The 25,642-nt window shown below is 37.0% G+C and overlaps 1 protein-coding gene across 1 annotated transcript; it reads left to right on the forward strand.

Annotated features, from left to right (window-relative positions):
* The first annotated feature begins 4,930 nt into the window (after positions 1-4,930).
* On the forward strand, positions 4,931-5,668 carry LOC110935309 (ethylene-responsive transcription factor ERF016). Its single transcript, XM_022177741.2, has one exon. The coding sequence runs from the start codon at positions 5,009-5,011 to the stop codon at positions 5,504-5,506; it is 498 nt and encodes a 165-aa protein (XP_022033433.1). The 5' UTR covers positions 4,931-5,008; the 3' UTR covers positions 5,507-5,668.
* Positions 5,669-25,642: the final 19,974 nt, after the last annotated feature.

Here is a 25,642-nt window from a genome sequence, read left to right on the forward strand (position 1 = left end):
AATTAACTTATTTGGATGTGGTTTCTCTTGTTTTGGCAATTCTTGACACTGTTATTGTCTTTGTGTACTTCTTCGTAGTAACTAGGTCTGTTGACATGTAGTTCTTCGTAGTCAGTGATTCTTCGTAGACATCAATTCTTCGTGGGGGTTAATCATTCACAGAATGTTCACAGTGACTTACAGTTAACTTGTTTGGATGTGGTTTCTCGTGTTTTGACAATTCTTCACACTGTTATTGTCTTTGTGTACAGAATGGCACCTAAAGCACAAAAAAGGAAATCCGCAACGAAGAAAACTGATAAGTCAGAAGTGGAAATCATGTCGGAATCTCGTCACAACATGATTGCTTATTTAGATCCGGAAGACAAGCTCATTGAATACAAAGGGATTATGAAGTGGCTACGTGAATCAAGGATCAACCATGCTATTACTCATCAGACTACCGTGTACAAGTCCTTGATAAAATCTTTCTGGGATTTGGCGGAAGTTATTGAAATTGATGGCAAGGAGGTGATACGAGGACGTGTTAACAATCTAGACGTTATTGTTTCTGTCGAGATTCTTAACACTGTGTTACAACTTGGTGATGATCCTGATGCTTCATATTATGTGCCGATTAAATATCAAAGAGGTTGTCTGCTTCGTATAAAGTGTGTTGGAGATATTCTGGGAAATCAACTGAACAAGTCATGGTTACCGCTCCGTTACAAGTCTTTACTCCATGTTCTAATTCAGTGCTTGAGTAATCGTCGAAGTGGATACGATATGACGAATAATGACCTGGTTGGTTTAATGGTGGCTTTCGTATTGAACAAACCGTTCAATATCTCAAAGTACATCTTTGCTAACATTAAAGAAAATTTGGGAAGAACTTGAAGTGTTACGGGAGGTAGCAAGTTTTGGATATACCCACGTTTTCTTCAGATGATTATGAATGTTCAACATCCAGATCTCCCTAAAGATAACAACGATGTTCTGAAGATTGATGCTATGAAAGAACTTTCATTGAAAATCTTTAGAGGATATGGTGCTAAGAGCTACAAGGAAAGCGATCCACCACGAAAGTTATTCGGGTTTTTAGAAAGCAACACGTATGTAGCGCCGGAGAACGACAAGTGACGACGTGATAACAGTGATTCCGACAATGAAGAGCCCACTTTGAAAAAGATGATCGAAGATAAATTTGGTAAGAAGGGTGAAGGTGATGATGATGACAATGATGACGAAGGTAGTGACGGTGATAAACAAGGTGGTGATGGTGGAGTTGTTGGTGCTAGTGGCACAGGTTCTAGTTGCGGTGATCAAAGCAAGCAACCGGGTGATGATGACAAGTCAGATTCTGATGATAATCCACTTAAACCTGGATATGAGAGGTATGTTGATGCACAAGGTGTTAGACAAATCAGATGGATTCGAACAGAACAAGATGGAGATTATGTTCCATCTGATACCGAGTCTGAGAAGGCAAGAAAGAAGCAAGCTGCTATTCGACGCAAGAAGAAAAGTCGGAAATCGATTGGTGCATCACAAACTCAACCTGCTTCCACACAGCCATCAGAACCCGTTCTTGAAGCCGTTGTTAGTACTAATCTTGGCTAAACTGCTGAAGAAACCGAGGCACTAATGTCATCTCCCACAACAGCTTCAGAGCCACCACCTACTACCACATCTGTTGAGACACCCCAGTTCAACCACCTACAGCTCAACCACAGCATGCAACATCATCATCTCAATCAGCTCAGGAAAAGGTTCAACAACAGAGTGCAGAACGACGTGGTACAATGTTCGAGCGTTTGTCCGAGAGTGAGAAAGTGAACTTTTTATTCTCACAACTCCAAGCTGCAGCACTTCAGATAACTCGACATACGGAAGTCATGTCATCAAACCGCCAAACGAACATTGCTCAACAATTACAGATTAATTCATTGAAAGAAAGTGTGGGAAAACAGCATGCAGAGATTGAGCACTTGCGAGCTGAGAATGCTCAGTTGAGGGCTGCAGATGCTGAATGGGAGACACAATTGCAACAAATGCGAGCAGCTGACAATGCTCGTGGAATTGACATGAATCCACTGAAGGAATGAAGCACTGTTGTTTTACGAACTGCCGATAAGCTGTCTGGAAAGTATGATGAGATAACGAAATGGTACGATTCCAAGAACAAAACCATAGCTGACAACGTTAAGCAAATGACTAGCAGCTATGAAGTGACCAGAAAGCGAGTTAACATTCTTTGGGCTGACAGATGCAAAGCACATGAAGCCTTACATAAACGAGATCATGACAGTGAAGATCCCGGCAATCCTGATGTTCCTACAGCATCTGCACAACCAGAGGGGTCTACGTCAACTCAAATTGTCATTGGCTCTAGTTCTGAGTAGATCGTGACTGCTCCTGTTGCCTCAGGTGGTACTCAAGAGGAACGGGAAAGGTTAGAAGGAATGCAAGATATTGAAGACATGGGTCTTCAGATGACGTTGGTTGAGAGCGTGAGTGGTTTTGTTGGTGAAAGCTCAATGGGATGTGGTGATGGGGTTTTAAGATCACAAGATCTAGCGTTACATGTGTGTCACCCTGTAACTGGTGAAGAATTGGAAGAATGAGAGATCATTTCTGAACTCTCAAGTGAACAGATTTTAGCGTTGAACGAGATGAAGATAGTAGATGATGCTACTATCGACAAGATACCTAGTGAGCCCGAGGTAGTGAACTTGGAAGGTTTGGAAGAAATCATGTTTGAAGGAGATGCAAAGAAGTCAGCGTATGTTTGTAAAGACGGTACAAAATTTAATTCGTTTGATTGTGACTGGCTTCGTGAGAATGTAGATGAGATCGACGAAAAATTGAAGAGTCGTGACACATCTGCAATTCCCACTGATACATTTGAAGAATGGCAAAAACAGTTCTTGGCGAAGTTTCAAAAGCCAGCTCCTCCTCCTGTACAAGTCGACTACTTAAAGTATCAGAAGGATAGACCGCAAGGAAAAATCCTTGGTTGGATGTTTATTAAAGATATTCACTGCGTGGCGGTGAAACGTGAAAACGGAATCCAATACTTTAACTCACTCCTTAGCATCTTAACTTTGCCTTTCTATGATGTTGCAGCACTAGAGAAATTAAACCTGATCAACAGATCCAACTATGAAGGTGCAACACTGTTTGCAAGGAATCTAAGGATTGAACGTCGCAAGGGTTGGAAGGATGAACTGTACAAGCCTCAGTTCCCAATGTATGAGCAGATAAAGTATACGCTGGATCCGGACACCAACACTGCTCGTTACAAGCTTGTATACCAGCCAATGAAGGTTATGGACAAGATACCTCTCATGCCTATGAAACAAGATGTTTTGGGTAACATGAAGCTGTGGTGCTATGATTCAGACACTCATGAAACGGTCATCGTGTTCAAGAACGACGAAGACAATTTTCGAATGCTTGATCCAATGTGGATCGTGAATATGTCAGCTGGTGACATCAAGACACTTTTTTAACACAATATCTTTTATGAAGACAAGGATGCGTATCAAGTGTTACTATTTCAACGTGTCGCTTGTTTTTGCTACTACCGAGGCATTCACGCGGGTAGCTCGTGGTCCGAGACAGGCCATAAGGGATGAAGACCGAAGACCAAGCAACAGCTTAGAGTTTGTTGGTGCAGTTTTGTGTCTGTCGCTTGTTCTTATTACGTTGTAATTTGTACGGTCTTTATTTACGGTCTGTATAGTTTTGATTGAGTCGGCCAAGTCAAGATATCCTCCTATCTTGACTTAGCACGACGTTTATTTTGTTAGCGTTGTAAAACAGTTTGCATGTGTACAACTGTTAGTTATTGATGTGTTTTGATCTTACTGTTTGTTTGCTGCAAGTTATTGTCTGTGTATAGGTTCCCCACGAAGAATCCCTATTCTTCGTGGGATTGCATATGTCACGAACATTGGTACTTATCAGATTGTTCACCACGAAGAACCATTCTTCGTGGTGATGGATTGTTCGTTGGTATGGTCCACGAAGATTCCTATATTCTTCGTGGGCCTGAAGGATGTTTGTGAGCCCAATAACCTTCTTCGTAGGGTTACTGGGTGTTGGGCCTATAAATACAGACACTTGCTTCTCATTTCAGTAAGAGAGTCCAGGAGAGTTGTAAGCACTGTGTGTATGTGTTTTACTGATTCTCTTCAGTTAATCTAAGATTGTGAATCTTTGGTTACTTGTGTTTTGCATTTCTTTGCTTCGGTTTGCATAACTACGTGGATTCCGCACTCGTATTTGTGTTAACAAACAAGGAAGTAGGTTATCTTAATCCTCCGAGTGGACCTACAAAGTTTAACATTTGAAACAGAGTATTTTTTGGGTATCATAAACCATGACGATTATCATTATAATACTAATCTTAGTATTCGTTTTTTGATTTTCAAGTAAAACACATATTTATATCTTATTTGTATCCTATTAAGCATTTAGGTTTTCTCTTTCAATTTTAATAGTGATAATGTATCAAAATGGCTAACCCTAATTTCCACTACCAAACGTGAGGAAATTAAAGTGGTTTATCCTTTTTAATTTTAATTAATGCAAGTATCGTGTTGATGTTGAGTTGAAAAACAAAAGTTAGTTTCTTTGACCACCAACCTTAATTTCCTTTCCTTACGATGCTGTTTGCTTTAAATGATTGAAAGTTATCAAAGTAACACAATCATGCGTATACGTCAATTCGTTTCTCGTATTTCAACACGTGGGCATGCCACTACGGTCCACGTGTACTAACCTCTCCACGTAGCCACACGTACACCCATCCTACTTTCCCTACACGTGTCTTGATGCATCCGTGTAACACTGAGGTTTAATCGACTTCAATCATTTGTACGCTAGTTTGCATCAACTCAACTTCTACGTGCCATGCACTCTCCAACTCCACGTGACCACCTTCTTCTTTCCATGATGTATACGCATATATAGTCCATAATACATATTAATTGGTTAATAGTTAATAATTATTAATAAAAATAAAATGGTGAGGCCTACAGGAGGTGGTAGTAATACTGAGAGAAAAGGACGTTACAAGGGTGTTAGGATGCGGAAATGGGGCAAGTGGGTGGCGGAAGTGCGGCAGCCGAACAGCCGCGATCGAATATGGTTAGGGTCTTACGACACGGCGGAGGAGGCGGCCCGAGCTTACGACGCCGCCCTGTTTTGTCTACGTGGCCCGTCGGCAATAATCAACTTTCCTGCCCATCCACCGGACATTCCCACCACCACTGACCTCTCCCCCTCCCAGATACAAGTGGCTGCATCGCGGCATGCGCGCGGATTCTCGACCGACTCTTCCGCGGTCGCGCAAGATGGGAATAATCGAACCGGGTGTGGGGATGCCGAGCAGGAGTGTAATCTACTTGGAGAGTTTGGAAATTCGGCAACTTATAATTTTCCGGCGGAAGAGGGCGGCGGTGATGGTGGTGGTGGTGATGGCGGTGTGGTTTTTGAGAGAGAACGCTTATGGGCATACTGAAGACTTGATATTGTGTAGAATGAATTGTAGGATAGATGTGAAAAAGGTTATGAGAGTAATAATATTTGAGGTTGTTTAATTAGAATAGGTGAATTAATATCGCATACGTAATGTGGTAAAAGGATAAAAGAATAAGAATCGATTTTATTTGTTTATTTGTTATTTTCATTTACATACTCGCATTGATTTAGTATTATTGTCGATTGATATTATAGGTGTTTGAATTGTTTAAACTAAAATAATTCAATGTCACAGGACTTGATTTCTATTGTGTTACAAGACTTGATTTATTGTTTGTTGCTTTTCAATATCTTGAGTAGCATTCTATTTTCTGGGTTTTTCTTTTGTGTGCAAGATTGGTATTTTTTTTTCAATTTACAATTGTAAAACACTTTTTTCTCAAGCCACTTTCTTTTTAAATTAAATGATTCTAAGAATTGTAAAATAAAATCTAAGTTAAGTAAACAAAATCTCAAAATCTAATTAGAACCGGTGGGTGGTATTTCCCGCACTTAGCAACCGACTTTTGGTGCTGCTACCTTGCTTCGTTATATTATGGATACGATAAGCACGGAGTTTCGGTCAGTTTTAGTTTGGTTTGTTACGTTACCGATCGATACGATACCCGCGAGACTCATAAAAACGAATACTCCTAAAAACGAATATTTGTACGGGTGTCGATATTGTTTGAACAGGATTGGTGGTTGGTCATGGTACCAGTACAATATATGTATTCAGTATGGCTTATTGTGCCAAGTATTGCGACTACGACTCTGTTTTCAACGAAATTTTATATCGGAAAGCATATTAAAAATAGTGGTAGCGATAGTGATGTTTAAATGGTATCAGTTTGATTTTTTATCCTAAAGAAATAAAATAATTATATATGACTCGTTAGATTTTAACAATTAGTATGCCAGAACGATTTATTCACACTTTAAGGTAAATGAAGACAATTTGTATATAGAAAAAAACACTAAATCGTAAGGTAGCTTTATCAATTAATATATACGTTGGTCCTTAATTGTATTCACAATTAGGTTTTGAGTAAAATTTATATCGACGCGTAGACAAAAATAAGCATATCAAAATGACATACTCGGAACTATGTAAAACATATTTTAAAAGTTATAAGCATAAAATAGAATACGGTAAAACTTAACTTTTGTAATAACATAATAAAATAAAATAAAAGTCGAGTAAACCTCAAATTGTGTCCTTGTGGTTGACCTCCATTGACCAATTGAGTCCCTTTTTTAAAAAAAAAAATGGATGGTTGAGTCCCCAACATTTCCAATTTACATCAGTTAGCCCATTTTGTCATCTTTTCGTCAACTGCACTATTACCCTAGGGGTAAAACTGTAACCTTACCCCCAACCCCCACAAAACCTTGTGTTTTCCCTCTTCAAATCATTCCCAACCCTGTGTTTTAACCTAAGCTCTCAAATTCGAGATCGATCAAACGATTCCAACATAGTAGGTCGATTTCAACCTAAATTGCTGAACGTAGCCATAATGGTGGGTGGATTTTGGAGGATTTGAGGTGATGATGAATACTTCGACCTAAATGAGATATTTTGTAAGTAACTTGCATGTGGAAGTAAGTTGCATGATGGTTTTTTAACCCTAAAATCAAGAGTTGTAGTGTTTAACTTGATGTTTGTTCTTTGTTTGCAGCTGATATGCCCACATTTTGCTCACTGAACATTCATCATGGAGGTAAGTTTACTGAAAATTCATCTAAGGAATTTGTAAATGGGAAGATAAACTTCATTGATAGTGTAGACGCTAATCAAGTTAAAATAGATGTTTTAGAGGAGATGCTAAAGCAGATTGGATATGGTTTTCTACTTTCATTTTAAGGAACCTTATTTGTGTTTGGATTTTGGTCTTAGAATGTTGAGTAATGGTAATGATTAAGAAGCTATGTTTCATTGTGTCTGTAAAGGTGTTAGGCTAATTGATATATATGTTGAACATTGGAAATCGACATTCATGTTGCATTCATTAGATGATCTACATGATGATACGGTCCATTTAAAGATATTGTTCCAATCCTTATAGCAATGGAGTTGAGAAAACTAATTTCATTGCACCTCAAAATGATCTTTCTTTAAGGATTGCAGCCGAAAATGCAACTGAAAAAGAACCTGAAAATGAAAATGAACTTAAAAATCAAAGTTATGAAGAAAGCAGTAATGGTAGATCATGTGAGTATATCGATTTAGATGACCTGAATATGAGTATGTTGAAGAAGATAATCTATTGGTGGATGTTGATGTAGACAAGGGCCATTTTGGGGTTAATATAGAGTTTACTCGTGAGGAACTTGAATATTAAGTGATGAGGATCATGATGGTAAGGATGGTATTAATTTGTTTTTGATAACTATGAAAGAGAATCATATGACAATACATGTTTTATCTAAGGTTGCGAAAAAGATTATGATGAAAATAAAAAGTACAAAAAAGGCAATGATTCATCATATGTTCCATTCTTTGTTGGTTGATTAATTGATGATAAGAAGAAACTGAATGAGTTAGTTAAATCATATGCTGTGAAATACAACAACCTTACCCAGTATAATCTCACCAATAGCCAGGCTATTGATAGGGTCTAGAGAGGCCTCTTCCAGTGAGACCCCCAGCTCCAAAACCATAACCAAGACATAAGATTCCAAACAACATACTCAGACACACAACTACTATAAAAACATAAAACTAAAAATAATTAAAATACACACATAAAAAGTATTTCTTAGTAAAATACACACATAAATCATATGCTGTGAAATCTAGATGACAAATCTATATTCTGTAAAATGAAAATATAAAGGTATAGAGTTGTTTGTTTGGGTACTAATCCAACTCTAGGTTGAACTTCAGAGTCTCAGGGGCAAAATGGTAAATTGAGCAGGCTAGGTCAAAAGCGGGATAAAGGCACACAAAGCCAACTTGTCCATGGGAGGTTCAGATCTCGAGGAAATCAAGCAAAGATAATTGGTGTGTGAAGACAGTTCGTCATCAACATCAGTGTCTTCAAAGTAGAGAAACCAATATGTACACTATGAGCTCTATAGCTAAGGAGATTCAACCACAAGTATTCTTCATGTTATGAAGAACAATCCAAAAACTAAAGTACATAAGGTTTGAGTTTCACATAAACGAACCGTGGTTGTGTAGCCTAAATGATATTGGTGTGTCAATAACCTGTTACTTTCACTTTTTGTTCTATTATCTAGTTAAATGACACATCAATGAGTTTGTAAGTAAGAACATGTTCAACGTTATACCTACTAATGATGAATAAATATCACATTTCATATAGGATTACAAGTCAAAAGCAAGATAGATAGTTACCACATAACAAACTAGCCAATGCGAGTTATATCCTTCACTATGATATTATGGTTGTGATGATAATGTGACACAATATCCAGAAAATAGCACTCGTATAAACTTAATCTAGGCTCATATAAACATAGTTTTTTAACTTGAATTTAGTGCAAATCCTAATGGAAATTTGATGTGAAATTTAGGTATGTATTATGTTTAGCGACCTGTCCTGAAAATTCAACATGTGGTTTTAAAATTTTGATTATCTAGAAAAGTAAATCTATAGAAAAAAAATTTTCAGTCCGACATTGTTTGTTTCTTGTAAAACACAAACCTTAGTATTATCTCCCTAATTTTACTAATGACGACAACCCTAAATATAATCTTTTTTTAAAACGGCAAATGTTAGTCATCTACTTTATACCAATAAATTACACTTGTTTCTAGGTTTGAACCTGCAACCTCTTCTTTAAAAGACATATGCCTCTACCAAGTAGGCTACACTACATTATAATCTCTTTAAACAAGATAAATACATTCATTTTGAAGGACGTCATGTGTCTACTTATTCCTCAAGTTAACTTGTTTGTCTTAAGTCTTGTTAATGATTAAAAATTCTTTAAGATATTCTATTCTATTAATATGTATAATATAAAAAAATTAATTAAAAACTAACTTTGATGAAAAGTAACATTTCTTATAAAAAATGGCACTTGTGATATTTAATTATTTTTATCTTAGTTATGCTTTTAATTATATTTTAATTTGATTTTTTTCTGATAATTTTAGTTCGTTAACTTTTATAAAGTAAAATCGAATTTGAATCTGGAACTCGAATTCAATTCAAATTTTGAGTTTTTAAGTGCAATTCGACTATTGAACACCCCTAAGTTTGTATGACAGATACCCTGGCGTTAGTTTTTATGACTTTCGGTCAATGTAAAATCGTGTTAATATTCTTTTAGGCATGTCACAACCTTATTTATTTATTTGTTTATTTATTTATTTATTTGCTAGATGAGACAAATTTTGTGTATTTAAACTTAATACCATTGTAACTTATTCATTTTTCTATTTGTAATACATACATATTCTCACTGCATAGCGGGAGAATTTCCACTAATTTGAGTCAAATTTCAACAATAATAATTGGGTCATCCCTTCCAAACTCCAAAAATGTCTCTAAGAATGTATATTCTTCTAATTCTTCATTGTATAAAACGATGATCGCCTTTGTACACTTACATGTACCTCTTCTTATGAGATTACTGCACCCACAATTTTTCGTTAAGAGAAAGTATATATGTAGTTATTGCAGATCATACTTCACATTCAACAGTTACAGGACTTGAACATTTAAATTGAGAGAACGATCAAATTCAAAATTTTATACCACTCTCATATGAGAAAGTAGTTGTATGATATTTCCCTGTTATTCCTTTATTGGTATTTAAGAGAAATCATATTCCTTAAGTTGTGTTAAGAAATCATATATTTGAGATATTTAAATATATGACGAGAATCATTACAAAACACTATTTATTACGAGAACAAAAGAACAACTCTAAATCACTAAATTTTGTGATTTAAGGTTCATATTTTTTGAATTTTATGTTTCTTACATTCATATGTGTACGATATATACATAAAAAAACATATATTTTTACCTATACATAGCCTACATACATGTAGCTAATTTAACCTACACATAACCTACATATGTGTAGGTTATATATAAACAGAAAATTTTTCATATTTTGTTTTGAATTCTAGTCTGTGAAACAATAAATGTTACATTTGTAACATTTTCATTTACTTTTTAGGCTTTTAGGATTGAAGAATTAGGTGACTCCTTTTAATTGTGGGTATTCTCGAAATAATTAATGTTATCCATAGAACCATCTATAACTTCCTTACATATTATTTTCATATTACATATGCATAAAAGAAATTTATGAGAGTCTATGGGGTGTATTGTTTGGTTTTGGACTAAGACCAATCCAACACCCAAAATTTTGGTTTTTGAGTTTTTGGAAAATATTTGATTTCGTTTATTTTTCTTTTAGTTTTACTATTTGGGCATGCAATTTTTGGGCGGAAAAAAAACCCAAAATAATGAATTTAGACCTAAGTCTTTTTGTTCATTAATAACTAACTGAAGGGGTAGGGTCCCAAATCCTGCACCGGCAATATGAGTTAACCTAAGGCTGCGTGCGAGACCATATCCAAAAGTAAACCAAAGTGTTGGCATTCTTGACCTTTACGCCGACCGCAAGGGTGTACCCCCAACCACGCGCGAGGTCAGGACCAAGATAGAATCAATTCTGACACTTAGTTCATTTGACAAAAGACCTGGCTTCCTTGACCTTTGCGCCGACTACTCAAGGTTACCCCAGGTCGCGCAGGGACAAGAAGTGCAGGGTAACGTTGGACGGTACAGAAGGTACGAATGGCAGAGTAGTGCACCAATAGGCGCTCAACAGGCTGTATTCTATTGTGCTGCATTACGAAATAATGTTACACACACATTATTAAATGCAAGTCAAGGTCCATAACGCAAAGTCATGAAATACTTACCGGGAGAGATTTACGACATCAGTGATCCGAGGTTTGCCTTTTTCCCAATAAGGGGCTTGCGAAAAACAACCTTCTTAGCACCGGGCTGTCACACCCTGCCTTTTGCGGAAGCGTATGATGTGTTACTGGTTTAATATCATTGCATTCAATCGTAATAAACAACTACATGATCAAAACGATATTCATCCATTCATAAAATTTGAGTATTACAAACACTGATTATTCAAGTTTTTAAAACACAACCTTCGACTAGGTTACAAACCAACAAAGTGAATGACATCTAAACTTGAAGTCTACTTCTAGTTACGACACCCGCGCCCAAGATCCATCCTGTTACCTGAAATACATGTAATTTTGGAAAACATCAACAAAAGTTGAGCGAGTTCATGCGTCTTGTTTGTGTACTGTAATTCTTGTAAATCTTTGAGAGACTCCTTTGTAAACAGGTATGAAAAGCGTGTATGAACATAATTATTTTACAAGGACTATAAGGCATGTGAGGACAGAGGAAGCACTCGTAATGGCTTATACCCTTGTCGATTTTCCTCGACTGTGTCGATTAACCTCGACTGTGTCAATTTACCTCGACTGTGTCGATTAACCTCGACTGGGACTCCGAAGCACTACTAGGTACTAGTTGTGACCATGAGTGGGGTTCGGTCGTACCCGTTAGATCTAATCCTCGTCCCTAATTAAGTATTAGTGGCATTTCTATATTTAGTATATGCTCACATGATCTAGTATTTCATAGGCATTTCATACCGTTCAAGTATTTGTAACATGTATTTCACCCCCGAGAGTTATAAAACCAAAAACAGTTAAAGAAAAGGGGGAGGGGGAGCATGAACTCACAGTTTTGCATCTTCAGTGCTCGTAACTCAAATCTCGTCAGCAAACACGACTACCTACAATGTGCTAGGGTCTATTAGACGAGCGGGTCGTGCCTTGCCTTAGCATTCATGTTTTGAGTTACGTTTCCTTTATGTCTTTAACATTATCCGAAGTTATAATACTTCTCGAGTATTTATTTTCGTATTTCCTTCCCAAGGATGGGAGTATTTCATACATGTGTATTTGTATTCTTGTATTTGTAGTTTCTGAAATAATATATTTTCAAGTTTCACTTATAAAATATATATATATAGACTTGTTTTGTCCAAAAATAATGTATTGCCAAGAAAATATATATTTTTCTCCAAAAATTCATATATCTTCTAAATATTCTAAGAAAGTATATTTCTTACTTCCAAAAATAATATATTTTCCCTTGTTCGAAAATACAATATTACTCTTGTAATATTTTCAAAAATCGTATTTTCATTTCTTGTATCCAAAACAATATTTGCCAAAAATATATTTGTAATGGTATTTTCCGGAATATTTTATAAGTTACGTTCTTGTTCGGTTTGCCAATATTTAGGTGTGTAACTTATATACTTTATTTCTTGTGATTTTTGGTATTATTTTGGATTGTAAATTCTTGGTATTTTGTTAAGTTATATTACTTTAAATCCAAAAATAATATAACTATGCACAAAGTATACACATATCCACACAAGTGTCTTTAATATATATATGTTTACCCGTTTTTATTTACAAAAACCAACCTCCAATACTTGTATTTTTGTAATAAAATTTATGGCAAAGTTTATATGGGAAACCAAGGTTAAAACACACTTGTAAATACTTGTTAGAAAATATTTTCTAAGTGTTGGAATTTTTTGGAAAATTTCGCCATAGTTTCCTTTGTAAATGGAGGTGTCCATGCTATTTAGCATATCATTTTCTTTTCAAAAATTAACACATAATATTCAATCAATCACCCTTAAACAATGTTATACTTACCAAGTGCTAAAACTATACACTTTACATAACAACATGAACTTGATCTTTCACAAAAATGCGTAGTAACTTGGTAATGTTTTTAGTGGACTTAGTTACCTTCCAAAATATACTTACTTCTTGGTAAACTTCATTCTTGAAAAGATTTAGTGTTTACAACTTGTAAACACATTTTACAAAAATGTTCATCATCTTGTTTCACAAGTATTTCTACACTTGTTTTATCACTAAAAATAGTGCTAGTTTAGTAAAAGTCATGATCTTTCAAAAATCACCTTATTAAACTTGGTTCTTTTAGAAAAATCATTCACAAATCTTGGATCTATAGGTTTACTAGTTCACTTTGTTTATTACTTTACAAGAATCATTTTATTTTCAAGTTCATGTCTTTACTAGAAGATGATTATCTTATGTTGTTACTTAATCATCTTCCTACTTGCTAGATTATGTGTTTAATCACCATCTAGCAAGCTTCATGTGATGATTAACATCATCATCTCAAGAAATAAACAAACAAACATCATTCATGCACTAAACAACATCATATCATCCATTTTTCATCATATGTAAGCTTTATGTTCAACATTCAAGCTCAAGTCTTTTAGTGTTCTTGTGTTAAACAACATAATATAACTTTTAACCACTAAAAATGGAAGTAAACAAGAGTTAAAAAGAATCTTACTACTAGCTTTAAGCTAGGGAAGAATCAAGATGAAAATGGAGTGGATAAAAGCAAGCTAAAGAGGTCCTTCAAGTTTCGTTGCTTCCCACCTTCCTAGTTAGGCTTGAATCACCTTAGGTTATGCTTAGAATGTGTTGGAATGGATTGAAAATGAAAGTTGTGTGAGATGGAGGATGGGTCGTAGGTATGGGAGAGGAGATGGAGAAGTTGTGGTGAATGGTAAGTGTTAAAATGTTTAAGGTTATGATCTTGTGGATTTTTATAAAGGCTTCCAACATAAGGATAGAATATAGCATCTTTGTATGGAATATTCTCAACACAAGATCAAAAGAAATCAAATAAAATCAACAAATATCAATGTGCAAATCTTTTAAGATTTTTGTAGGATCTTCATAATATTTATAGGATCTTCATAATCTTTATGGGATCTTCATAATCTTCATAATCTTTATAGGATCTTCATCAAATCTAAGAAGAATAATGGAGGATTTGCAAGATCAATAGAAGATTATGGTGGGGTCATGTGACCGTCCACTCATATATGGGGAGGGGGTCTAATTGTAGCTTTAGATGGTAAGTAGGTTAATTAGTTGGAGGTTAAGTGTAAAGTCTAGTGTTTTAAGTGTATGATACATTATATAGTGTGTTAGGGTGTTCGGGGATCATAACTAGCTCAAAAATAATAAAACAATGTTTCTAGCAATATTTTGGTGTTCCGGGTAATGTCCGGTTGTTCGGTTAGATACCGGTTCGTTAAAGTGTCAAGTTATTCCGTTTAGTAATCTTTAAGTACCCTTTTTTGACACTTTTAATTCCCGACACTTAGGAAAGCATACAGGACCATTTTGCCATATTTTTGCATGTAATAAACTTGTTAAAATGCTGAATTTTGCTGATTTATGCAGAATTCTGCACTTTAAGTGGTTTTTAGGCACTTTCCGGCACTTTATCTATCACTTAGGCATGCAGTTTTGTGGTCCTTACTTCCCTACACACTATACTAGTGTAATACGTCATCTCTGGCTCATACTGGGCCTCAGAATACTGTCTGTCTATGTACTGAACTTCGTCAGCATTTTTAGTTGGTCTGATAATGGTGCCAATTCTGTTCTGTGTATTATTAGAACTATCTCGTGCTGCATGTAGCAACGATAAAAGTCTTGCAACATGAAATGCCTTTGTATGTATATAACAGTAATCAGAAATTCATTTGTCTTGTAAACTAGATCATGTACAGTCATTAAAGCACAGATTACTGTTTATTTAGTGTACGAAATGTACGAAAAAGTGACAGTTGTCACAGTCTCCCCCCGTTAAAAGAATTTCGTCCCGAAATTCGAGCAATGCCATCGCTCGCAGGGGAGTTGTGAATCAAATGTGGTCACTTATGTTTAAAATTTGTCCTCATGTTCCCGTGTATTCTGGGTCATGTTAGGGATTTTATCGTACTCAAGTAAATCAATTATGTCTTTTCTGTGTCTTGTGGACTCTTGGTCCGTAACCTTAACAGGTTCTATAGTAATTTGTCGTTTTGTCATTGACGTGAATCATATTTGTGGGAACAACGACTGTTCCTTGAGTCAGACTCCTCTAAAGACTAGACACATGGAATGTGTCGCGATCACTACTGATCTTTTTCTGGAAATTTCATCTTGTGATCAATGGTTCTGATCCCTACATCGGGGTCCAACCTTTATGTTTTCTAAATCACACCACGCCTTCTCTAGGCAGGGCTCTCATTTAAGTCATACTTCTTATCTCAAATTTCTACGATTTCTGCCGCTCGCCGGCGCAATCTTTTTGTATTCCGCGGGCTGTCTTGATATGATCACATATCTGAACGATCTTGCCGCTAGTTTTTCCTGAACCAACTCGGGCCAGTAGATTGTTTATCTCAGGTCTCCGTTTAACTCGACGGGGATCGACTTATTATGTTCCATCTAAAGCTTCACACGAAGCGGTTTAAACGGCAATGTGATAAATACTGTTGTAGGAAAACTCCTACAAAGGGCAAGTGAGTGTTTCAACTTTTCATCAAATTTTATCACACAAGCACGTATCATGTCCATACAGTCTGCATCGTTCAGTAGCTTAGTCCATCTACGTTAGTATTTAAGTTCTTACGATCAACGGGGTGCTGCAACCCTTATGATCAGTAAAGATCATGCAGCGTTTTCTTTCAGGTAATGACGTCAAATTTGCGGCGTGCAATTACCGTATCTAGATCAAGGTTTCTTCTTATGATTCCTTAATCAATGTGCCGCGTATGCAATGATGTGGTCTCGTTGCATCGATGTGCAATCGAGACTTTGTCGTGAAGCGTTACATATTTGCAACTCTAACTCCTTAGTTCTTGGCTGCAGGGTTGGCATGAATCTCGTTCTTATCCACCATGTATCTTAAAGTTCTCACTTCGCGAATTCGAAATCCGCTTTTCGTCATCATAGGGATAACTGTTCATTTTTTTTTGAGAGTTGCAAGGTAAATTGCAGCTGTTGCCCACGACCTTCCTTGGTCATTGGCCATATAAGAATGTAGTCAATAAATATAATCATGATCTACCCAGGTATGGCTTACACGTTCGATCCATGAGGTCCACGAACATTGTCGTTGCATGTGTTAAGCCAAATGGTACGACAAGGAACTCGTAATGCTCGAAGCGAGTCCTAAAGGTCGTTGTAGGGATATTTCTATCTTGTATTCACAGTTGTGGACATCCTGTCATCAAGTCGATCTTTGATTGGTAACTATAACCTTACGATTGGTCTGTTCATGTCATCATCCTTTGTAAAGGATACCAATCCTTGATATCCAATTCTCTGGAATCTATGCAAAATGGAAACTGACAACTTTCTCCTCATGTCCTTAACTAAGGATGTCATGTCCTTAATTCCTTCTGTCTAGCAGCTCTTGCAGTTATACCGGAAGCTCATGCTCCGCGGCCGAAGCTAGTCGGTAGGGCGTCATTCGGCACTGGTGCCGCTCCCGGCACGAGGTTCATCCTAAACTCCTCTTGTCACTGCGGAGGGGCATTCCTGGCAAGTCTTCAGAAGAGGCTTCTGGAACTTCTTCCATAACGGGGACGTTCTCAGGCTCTATACTTGGATATCCCATCCATGCTGACTATCACATTATGACTTCCCCAGCTAATGGTAACAGAAGGTTCCGACCTTCTGAATCCCCAGAATATAATCCTTAGTCGCTTCGTCTGCCTAAACCAGCTTCTATATGCCCATTTCTAAAGAATACGGGACGTCTATTTTACTCGAAACTAGGCCAAGCAGTTTCTTAAGTTCTAAGCATGCAAGGTTAAAGTTGATGCCAGTATTAATTAAAAGTAGATGCATAGGGTTGGTTAATAGGGAACGTACCTGTAACCGCATCTGGATCCTGGCGTGTTTCACGAGTTTCGATCGTGAAAACCCTTCCTTGCTTGTTTCTTCCTAGGACAATCTTTCCTAAAGTGCCCTGCTTCACCACATTTGTAGCAACCTGGTATTCTACCTTTCTTTCTTTTGTCTGGATCCTTCGCCCAACAGGCATCCTTATTGTGTCCTTCCTTTCCACACTTTCCGCACTTAGGCCTCAGACATCGACCTTCATGGTGAAAATTGCATTCCCCGCACCTCGGCTTTTTCCCGGAGTAAACTTTACCACCGGCCTTATTAGTGGCTCCATCAGTTTTCCTGCCATGCGGCGGATTCACTTTCTTTCTTTTGTTTGCTTTAGAGCTTCCATAGTTGACTTGAGTACTTATCTTTAGGTTTGAAGACTTCCTCTTCTTGTTGCCTGATGACTCCACATGAGTCTCTTTCTTGTTATCCTCAGATTCTGAAAATTTTCCCATGCGCAGAGCTTCTTCAGTAAGAGTGACACTCAAATCGACAGCCTCTGCGATGGTTGAAGGCCTTGTGTAACAACTCTCATTAAAATCCGTAATTAGAATGATAATTACTCAATAAGGAAATCCTAATTGAGACACCCAAGTAATTCTACACTAACCCTAAAATTTTCATAACAACCAGAATCAGGATCAGGGCCCCTAAAACCCGAGGGGGGTTAAACCCTAATGGACGATTATCCTTATTATTCGTTGTCACAAATTAAATTCGTGAAACCAGCAACTCATCAAGGCTAGGCAGGTGACTAACCTACCCTACCCTAAATTGACACCCCAGGCGATACGCGGGAGGTGCCACGAATTCTTTCGCGACACGCGGGAGATGCAAATTTTGGGTATAAATAGAGGGCCTTGGGACTTGAATTCTGACATTGAAACGACGTTAAAATTCTAAATGTTCGCTGAGATATAGTCGAAATACTATAAACACACACACTGATCACGAAGTGCTACCACAATTCAGGGTAATAACTCGATCGCTATTACGATTCATTTTCCGACCGATCAATATATCCAATGGATGTTTAAGTGCCGCCCACATAGGGTTATACTTTGTCGTTCGTCATTAAATCGATGGATGTTTAAGTATCGCACTTTGTCGTTCATTGTGAGAATTTGATCTCGTGAGTTATCGTAACTGCTGTATTGATTACTAACCCGGTTTTTGTGGGCATTGTTATTTAAATTAGGTTAACAAGGCTAATCCATATTCTGTCCGTATTAAATTTGCAATGTGAGTCATTCTCTTTTTATCAAATGTTTTACAATACTCCAAATTATTTTCAGAATTATAATTACAGTGATTAAGTTTATGTAAATCACCAAATTACAGCCGGTATGTGGGGTATTGTGCACATTACTACTGTTTTATCACTTTAGGTGGGCGAACATAAAATTAAGTGATATACGTCATTCATTGGGGCAGCCAATGGTGATATGACCACAGTCACAGATCCGGTCGAGTGACAAATACTGTGGGTAGTTGGTAGATATCAGAAACATATGTAAAAACTCTTAATACTGTAAATTATAACAAACGAGTCGTTTTAGTAAACTGAATGATTCACTCAGTATTTCCCGCTGACAAAACCTTTTTCAAACATGTTTCAGGTGATCTATTGTAATTCAGGAAAAGTGCTGGGGAGCATTTCAAGCTTAAGAAAGTTGCTCATTATAAAATAGAGAAATATGTTTTCTAAAAATAAAGATTTCTCAGTAAAATCAAGTTATTGTAAATTACCGGGATTTTATCCCGAGTTGTGAAATAAAATAATCAGGAAAAGTTTTAGCTTTAAAAAGATCCTGTTGATAAACTTCCGCTGTTAAACTCAATTAAATAATTACCACGGGATTTCTGTCCCGCGGCTCCTGAAACGGGTCAAACCGGGTCGGGGGCCGTGACAGAAATAAGGTGGTATCAGAGCCACTGAGTTAAGCTAATTAAGTATTTAGAGATACTTAATTTTTCCTGATTACTATTATGTGATTATGTGTTTTATTAAACTGACTATTTGTTAGCTACAGTATGGGTAAGCAAAAGCTGCAAAATATCTATCTTAAATTAGATAGGTCAGTCTACGAAGAGGGAAGTTCATCCCAAAACAAATCTTCAAAACTCCCTACAATTCCTGAAGAAGGAATATTTGTGCGAAAAGCACAATATGAAAAACCGCTTTCTCCTAGAAAAAGGAGTATGATTATTAAGAAAGGTAAAGAGCAAATCCGAGAAAAGAGAATTAAAAAGGAAACCCAGGAATTAATCAATAAATCACCTTGGGAAGATAAGCTAGATGAAAAATGGGCAAATTTATATATGCTAGCCACTGTAGCAGAACATGCAAATTTTTAAATACCCTAAGTCTAGTAATAGCGCTTCCCAGTAAATAAATAAATAAATCCGAGTGTGTTCTTTCCTGTTATTTTGTACAAATAGTGTGCAATAAAACTTCGATGTTTATTTGTTAAAACCTTGTTTCAAAGTTTTAACTTAGCATTTTTGTGCATTTTGCATATATGCTACACAGCATGAGTGAGATATCTGAAGCTTTTCAGAACCTCAATCTTTACCCGGTGAATGTAGAAGTTTCCCAAGATTTTACTGGATACTTTGCTGATGTTGAACAACCTGTAGAATTCAATGCTCCACCTTTGACAAAGCCAAAACGAAAGAAAAGAAAGAATTATGTATGGGGGAGTCGTATACATAGGAAAAAGCCAGCTATGAAACTTCCTAAAATAAACAACCCTTTAGAAAAAGGAAAAGAGATTGTAATCAAAGAAAGTTCCAAACAGCAAGAGATGGAAACTGAAGTTAGGAAAGATTCTAGGCAAATGGAAATACAGTATGAGGAATATTCTAAAGAAATAGAAATGGAAGTAGGACAAGGTTCTAGACCAACTCAGATAGAAATTGGAGAGAACTCCAACCAAAACCAGGGAATAACTTTTCAGGAGAAAATAGATTTTCTATTGGCAAGCTGTGAGACTATTCAGCCTGTCAATACGAATGTTTTTACCTATCCTCTTGAAAATCAGCTCCCTATAAACCTTGAATCAGCGATCCCAGAACCAATAGTCCACTCTCAACCTGTAGAAATGGACGAATGGTGGACAAATGATTGGCAATTTCAAAATATTGTCAATGATCCTTATTCCTTTCTTCCACAATTCGATCCAGAACCCCTACCTAATCCACCAATGAGTAACGAAAATATGGCTGAACTTCGCCATTACGGTGAAGAATTGATGGATGCAGGAAATAGAATCAGGGAGATAGGGGGACAAATTGCCTGGAAGTATGATGAAAGGGAACTTCGTTTTTAGGACGACATGTGACGAGAGATAGGAGGATGGTAAAACTATAGTTGTGTAATAGTAAAAGTAATAGTGAAATCAGTCTGTAACATAACTACGAATAAAACTTTGTAACATATTGGTGTGTATTGATGCATACTATAACCAATATAAAATGAAATCGAGAAATCAATAGTTTTGACTATACGTGTATTGTAAATTGTCTGATTGTTTGTGTATAATTGCTATTTATCAGATACTAATAAAAAATTATATATATTATCAGATGGCAAATATTGGTAATGAACCGATAAATGAGGTTAATCAGTCGGAGCAACATCCAGGGGATCAATATATGACTAGACAAGATATTGAAAATATTGTTGCTCAAGGGATAGCCAATGCTATTCCAGCATTCGTTGCTGCTATAAAAAGTCCAATCGAACCGCAACATATCATTCCTAGTAAACGTACTTCTGAAGATAACTTCAGTAATAGTATAAACAGGGGTAATAATCATGATAATGAATCCCAGCACACGCCGCTCCCTAAGAAACTGAAAGCTGCAACATCTGGTTGCACTTTCAAAGAATTTCTTGCTTGTAAACCCACTGAATTTGCAGGCAATGAAGGGGCAACTGCATCACTGCGTTGGTTAGAGAAAACCGAAGCAGTAATTGCAATAAGTAAGTGTGCCAAAGATGATCAGGTCATGTACGCATCAAATCTGTTTAAAGAAGGAGCACTCGAATGGTGGAACACTGTGTTACAAGCTAAAGGAAGAAATAGGGCTTATGCTATGACTTGGGAAGAATTTAAGAATCTTATAGAAAGAAAATTTTGTCCTGAGTATGAAAAGGAACTAATGGCAAATAAGTTCCTAAATCATCGGATGATAGGTGTAGATTGTCGTGGTTATACTTCGACATTCTTTGAATATGCTAGAGTGGTACCAACACTGGCTTCGCCAGAACCGGTACTCATTTCTCGCTATATTTGGGGATTAATTGGCGAAATTCGCAATATCGTTAAGGCTGCGAGACCTCGCACTATTGACGATGCAGTAGAATTAGCTAACACCCTCACTGATGAACTGATACGCACAAGAGATGAAGACAGGAAGAAGGAACTAGCTCAGAAAATTACCCAAGGATTTAGGGTGGGTAATAGTAGTAATTTCAAGAAAAGAGGAGCAGGGCAATCTTCAACTTTGCCATTCTGCAAAACTTGCAAAAAGAAACATTTTGGAAAATGTAATAAAATTTGCAATTTTTGCAAAACGATAGGACATCGTGAAGAAAACTGCAGAAAGAAATCCATAATTTGTTACAATTGTGGAGAAGCCGGACATTTCAAAACAGAATGTCCTAAGTTAGTCAAACCAGTAGACAACAAACCCAAGGCGACCGAAGGAGCTACTAAAAAGAATGTCAGAGCATTCCAGCTAACCACTCAAGAAGCAGAGCTCATCCCGGATGTGACAGCCGGTATGTTTTTAGTTCACAACGTTTATGCAAAAGTATTATTTGACTCTGGTGCAAACCAAAGTTTTATAAATACTTCATTCTGCCAAGCTCTTAACTTACCCTTAACTACCATTAGGCAGATTTTTACAGTCGAAACCGCAGATGGGAATTCAGTAAAAATCAATCAGGTTCTACAAAAAGTAGAAATAGAACTTTCAGGTCATAAATTTGCTGCAAACCTATTACCTATGAAATTAGCTGAATTTGATGTTGTGTTAGGAATGGATTGGTTAATAGCCAACCATGCTCAAATCATTTGTGATAAAAACTCTATAGAAATTCAAGCACCTACTGGAGAAGTAATCATGATTACAGGAGATAAACCTCGAAAGCCATTGAAGTTCATATCAGTAATGAAAGTTGCTAATTATGAACGAAAACAAGGAATAGTATATATGATTTCAGTAATCATTAGTACTAAAGGTAAAGAATTTAAGGAAATTCCTGTAGTCTCAGAATACCCAGATATATTCCCAGAAGATTTACCTGGGTTACCACCAGATAGGGAGGTAGAATTTAGGATTCATCTAATTCCAGGAACTACACCGATAGCCAAGGCACCTTATCGATTAGCTCCTACCGAAATGCTAGAATTGAAAAAGCAGTTAGATGAATTACTAAGCAAAGGATTTATACAACCTAGTTCATCCCCTTGGGGAGCTCCAGTGTTGTTTGTGAAAAAGAAAGATGGATCAATGAGAATGTGTATCGATTATAGAGAGCTAAATAAGGTTACAATTAAGAATCGATACCCATTACCTAGGATTGATGATCTTTTTGATCAATTACAAGGCGCTAAATACTTTTCTAAGATAGATTTGCACTCTAGATATCATCAATTAAAGGTTCAAGAAGAAGACATACCTAAAACTGCTTTTAGAACTAGGTATGGACATTATGAGTTTACAGTCATGCCCTTCGGGTTAACTAATGCACCTGCAGCATTCATGGACATGATGAACAGGATCTGTAAACCATATTTGGATAAATTTGTAATTGTTTTTATAGACGATATACTTATTTATTCAAAAAGTCAGGACGAACATTGTCAGCACTTGCATGCACTCTTAACCTTGTTAAGAAAAGAAAAGTTGTACGCCAAATTTTCGAAGTGTGAATTTTGGCTACAAGAAGTGCAATTCTTAGGACACATGGTGAATCATGAAGGTATTCACGTAGATCCTGCTAAGATAGAAGCAATTACCAATTGGAAGGTTCCGCAAACCGCAATGGAAATTAGAAGTTTTATAGGTTTAGCTGGGTATTATAGACGGTTTATTAAGGATTTTTCCAAGATAGCTGTACCATTAACTAAGCTAACCTGTAAAGCCATTAAGTTTGAATGGGGACCTAAACAAGAAGAAGCCTTCAGAATCTTAAAGCAGAAATTAACCAATGCTCCAATCTTAGCCTTACCAGAAGGAACAGAAGACTTTGAAGTATATTGTTGTTTTGGTCAAAAATCACACAAGGATAATGTAACCAAACTTTATGTAAACGGGGTATGATGCTTGGTTAATTATAAAAGTAAAGGATCACTTTTATGAGAAATAGGCAAAGACACAATGATTTATACGAGGAAAAAGCCCTTGATCAATGTATGATCTCCGGCATAAAAAACCTCGGGTGATGGCAACTACCGATCACCAACTTCAATATAAGAAAAATATAGTTACAACTTCGGATGATAATGAGCTGAGTACAAGGATCACTATAGTTTCGAGTGTCTAAGCGTGTGAGAATTGTGTTGTGTGTTCTTCCGAATGAGGAAGAGTGTTATATATACAAGTGTAGGTGACCTATTTTAGGTAAAAAGACTAATAATCAGCTCATTACCCCTTTAGAAATAAAAGACAATCTAGCCTAAATTGCCGCCCTTAAATCAAGCTAAGTTTCCATATCCTTTGCAACGTCTATCTCCGATTAAGCTAATGCCATAATTGTGAAGACGCGTCCCTTGGTTATGATGCTAAGAGCGTATCCTGCTAGATGTTCCTGCAAAATATCATTGTATTAAACGAAGGTAACTGTTAGCATGAGGATCCTTTAATGGTCCATGATCCTGATCCTGAAGTCCTGCTGGGGATCACTGTCTGCCAAAGAAACAAGGATCACTGGTTAGGATCACGTATAAGGATCACGTATAAGGATCACGTATAATAAAAATCCAGCCCTAACAATTGCCCCCAAAATATAAGGAGTTTATTGTAAATTAATGAGTTATATTTTGCTCTGATCTTATCTTCAACGGATAACTAGCCGTTATAAGCGGACTAGCCGTTGTGATCATTACGTCACTGAAATGACATCCCTGCAAATCATAATTATAAATAGGAGATAGGGTGAGGATCGATTTGTATTTAAATTCAGGATATACTCCCTTTATAATCTCCACCGAAGATTGATCAGGTATTCTCTTCCTTTCTTTCTTCCTTTTTCTGCCCTGTTTTTTCTGTTCTTGCTCTGTTTTTGTTTTGCCACAAATATGTTGCTCCGAAATTCTCCTCATAAGGATCCCAAGAAGAGTAGTCCGTTGAAAAGCCAAGGGATCATCAAGGATTCTCCTACCGAGAGATGCTGTTATACCGATGCTCTCATTGATAAGATCCGTCACTGTTTTCCGGCGGATACCATTTTTAAATCTTTTTCTTCTACCGCTCTAAGTGATTTTATCTCCGACACCTGGGTGGCTTTCCCTGCAACTCCGTTCACCATAGGATATTCGTATCCTTTTCCAGCCTTCACCCAATCCTTCTTTTCTTTAACCGGCATATCTTATATCCAAGCTATGCCGATGATCTGGAGGGTCTTGTATACCTTCGAGAGGATCATCGAGCAGGAGGGAATTGATTTGGGGATGGTAGAGTTGGCCGAACTTTATGATCTTACCACGTTCGGTTCTTGCCGATATCTGCTAAAACGGAAAGCTGGGGAGGATCACCCTGTCTTCAAGGTTACTAAGAATGACACGAACTGGAAGCGTCGCTTTTTCTTTGTTAGAAGGGATACCATCCCAGATGGGAAGAATCTGCCCAAGGAATGGGCCACTCATGGTAGGGTAGAGGATCCTGGAAGGATCACTATCAGACTTGTCTCATATGATGAGGATCACTAACGTCTTTTTTATTTTTTGTGCAGCTATATCCATTGCTCATCTTAAATTAACCCCTGCCGCAAGAGAAAGAGTTTTAGCCTTTAAAAAGCTTGATCCTGAGGTTAGAAGTTTCCAAGTCACCGTCCAAGATTCACAAGAAGTATCCTCCGCATCTGCCACTATGTCAAGTAAGTATCCTTATAAAAAGTAAGTTATATGCTGGATTGTTTAATTAGTAAGGGAACTTATCTTGTTTTGTTTGTGTAGGTGTTGGTAAGTCTGCCAAATCTGCCAAGTCTGCCTCCAAGTTTGGGATAGATGATCTCACCAACGTCAAGTCTTCGAGGAGGAAGACTTCTGCTGCCAGTCCCTCCGCTTCAGCCCC

The sequence above is a fragment of the Helianthus annuus genome, chromosome 4, assembly GCF_002127325.2.
Source record: "Helianthus annuus cultivar XRQ/B chromosome 4, HanXRQr2.0-SUNRISE, whole genome shotgun sequence".
In the NCBI taxonomy this organism is placed as follows: Eukaryota; Viridiplantae; Streptophyta; class Magnoliopsida; order Asterales; family Asteraceae; genus Helianthus; species Helianthus annuus.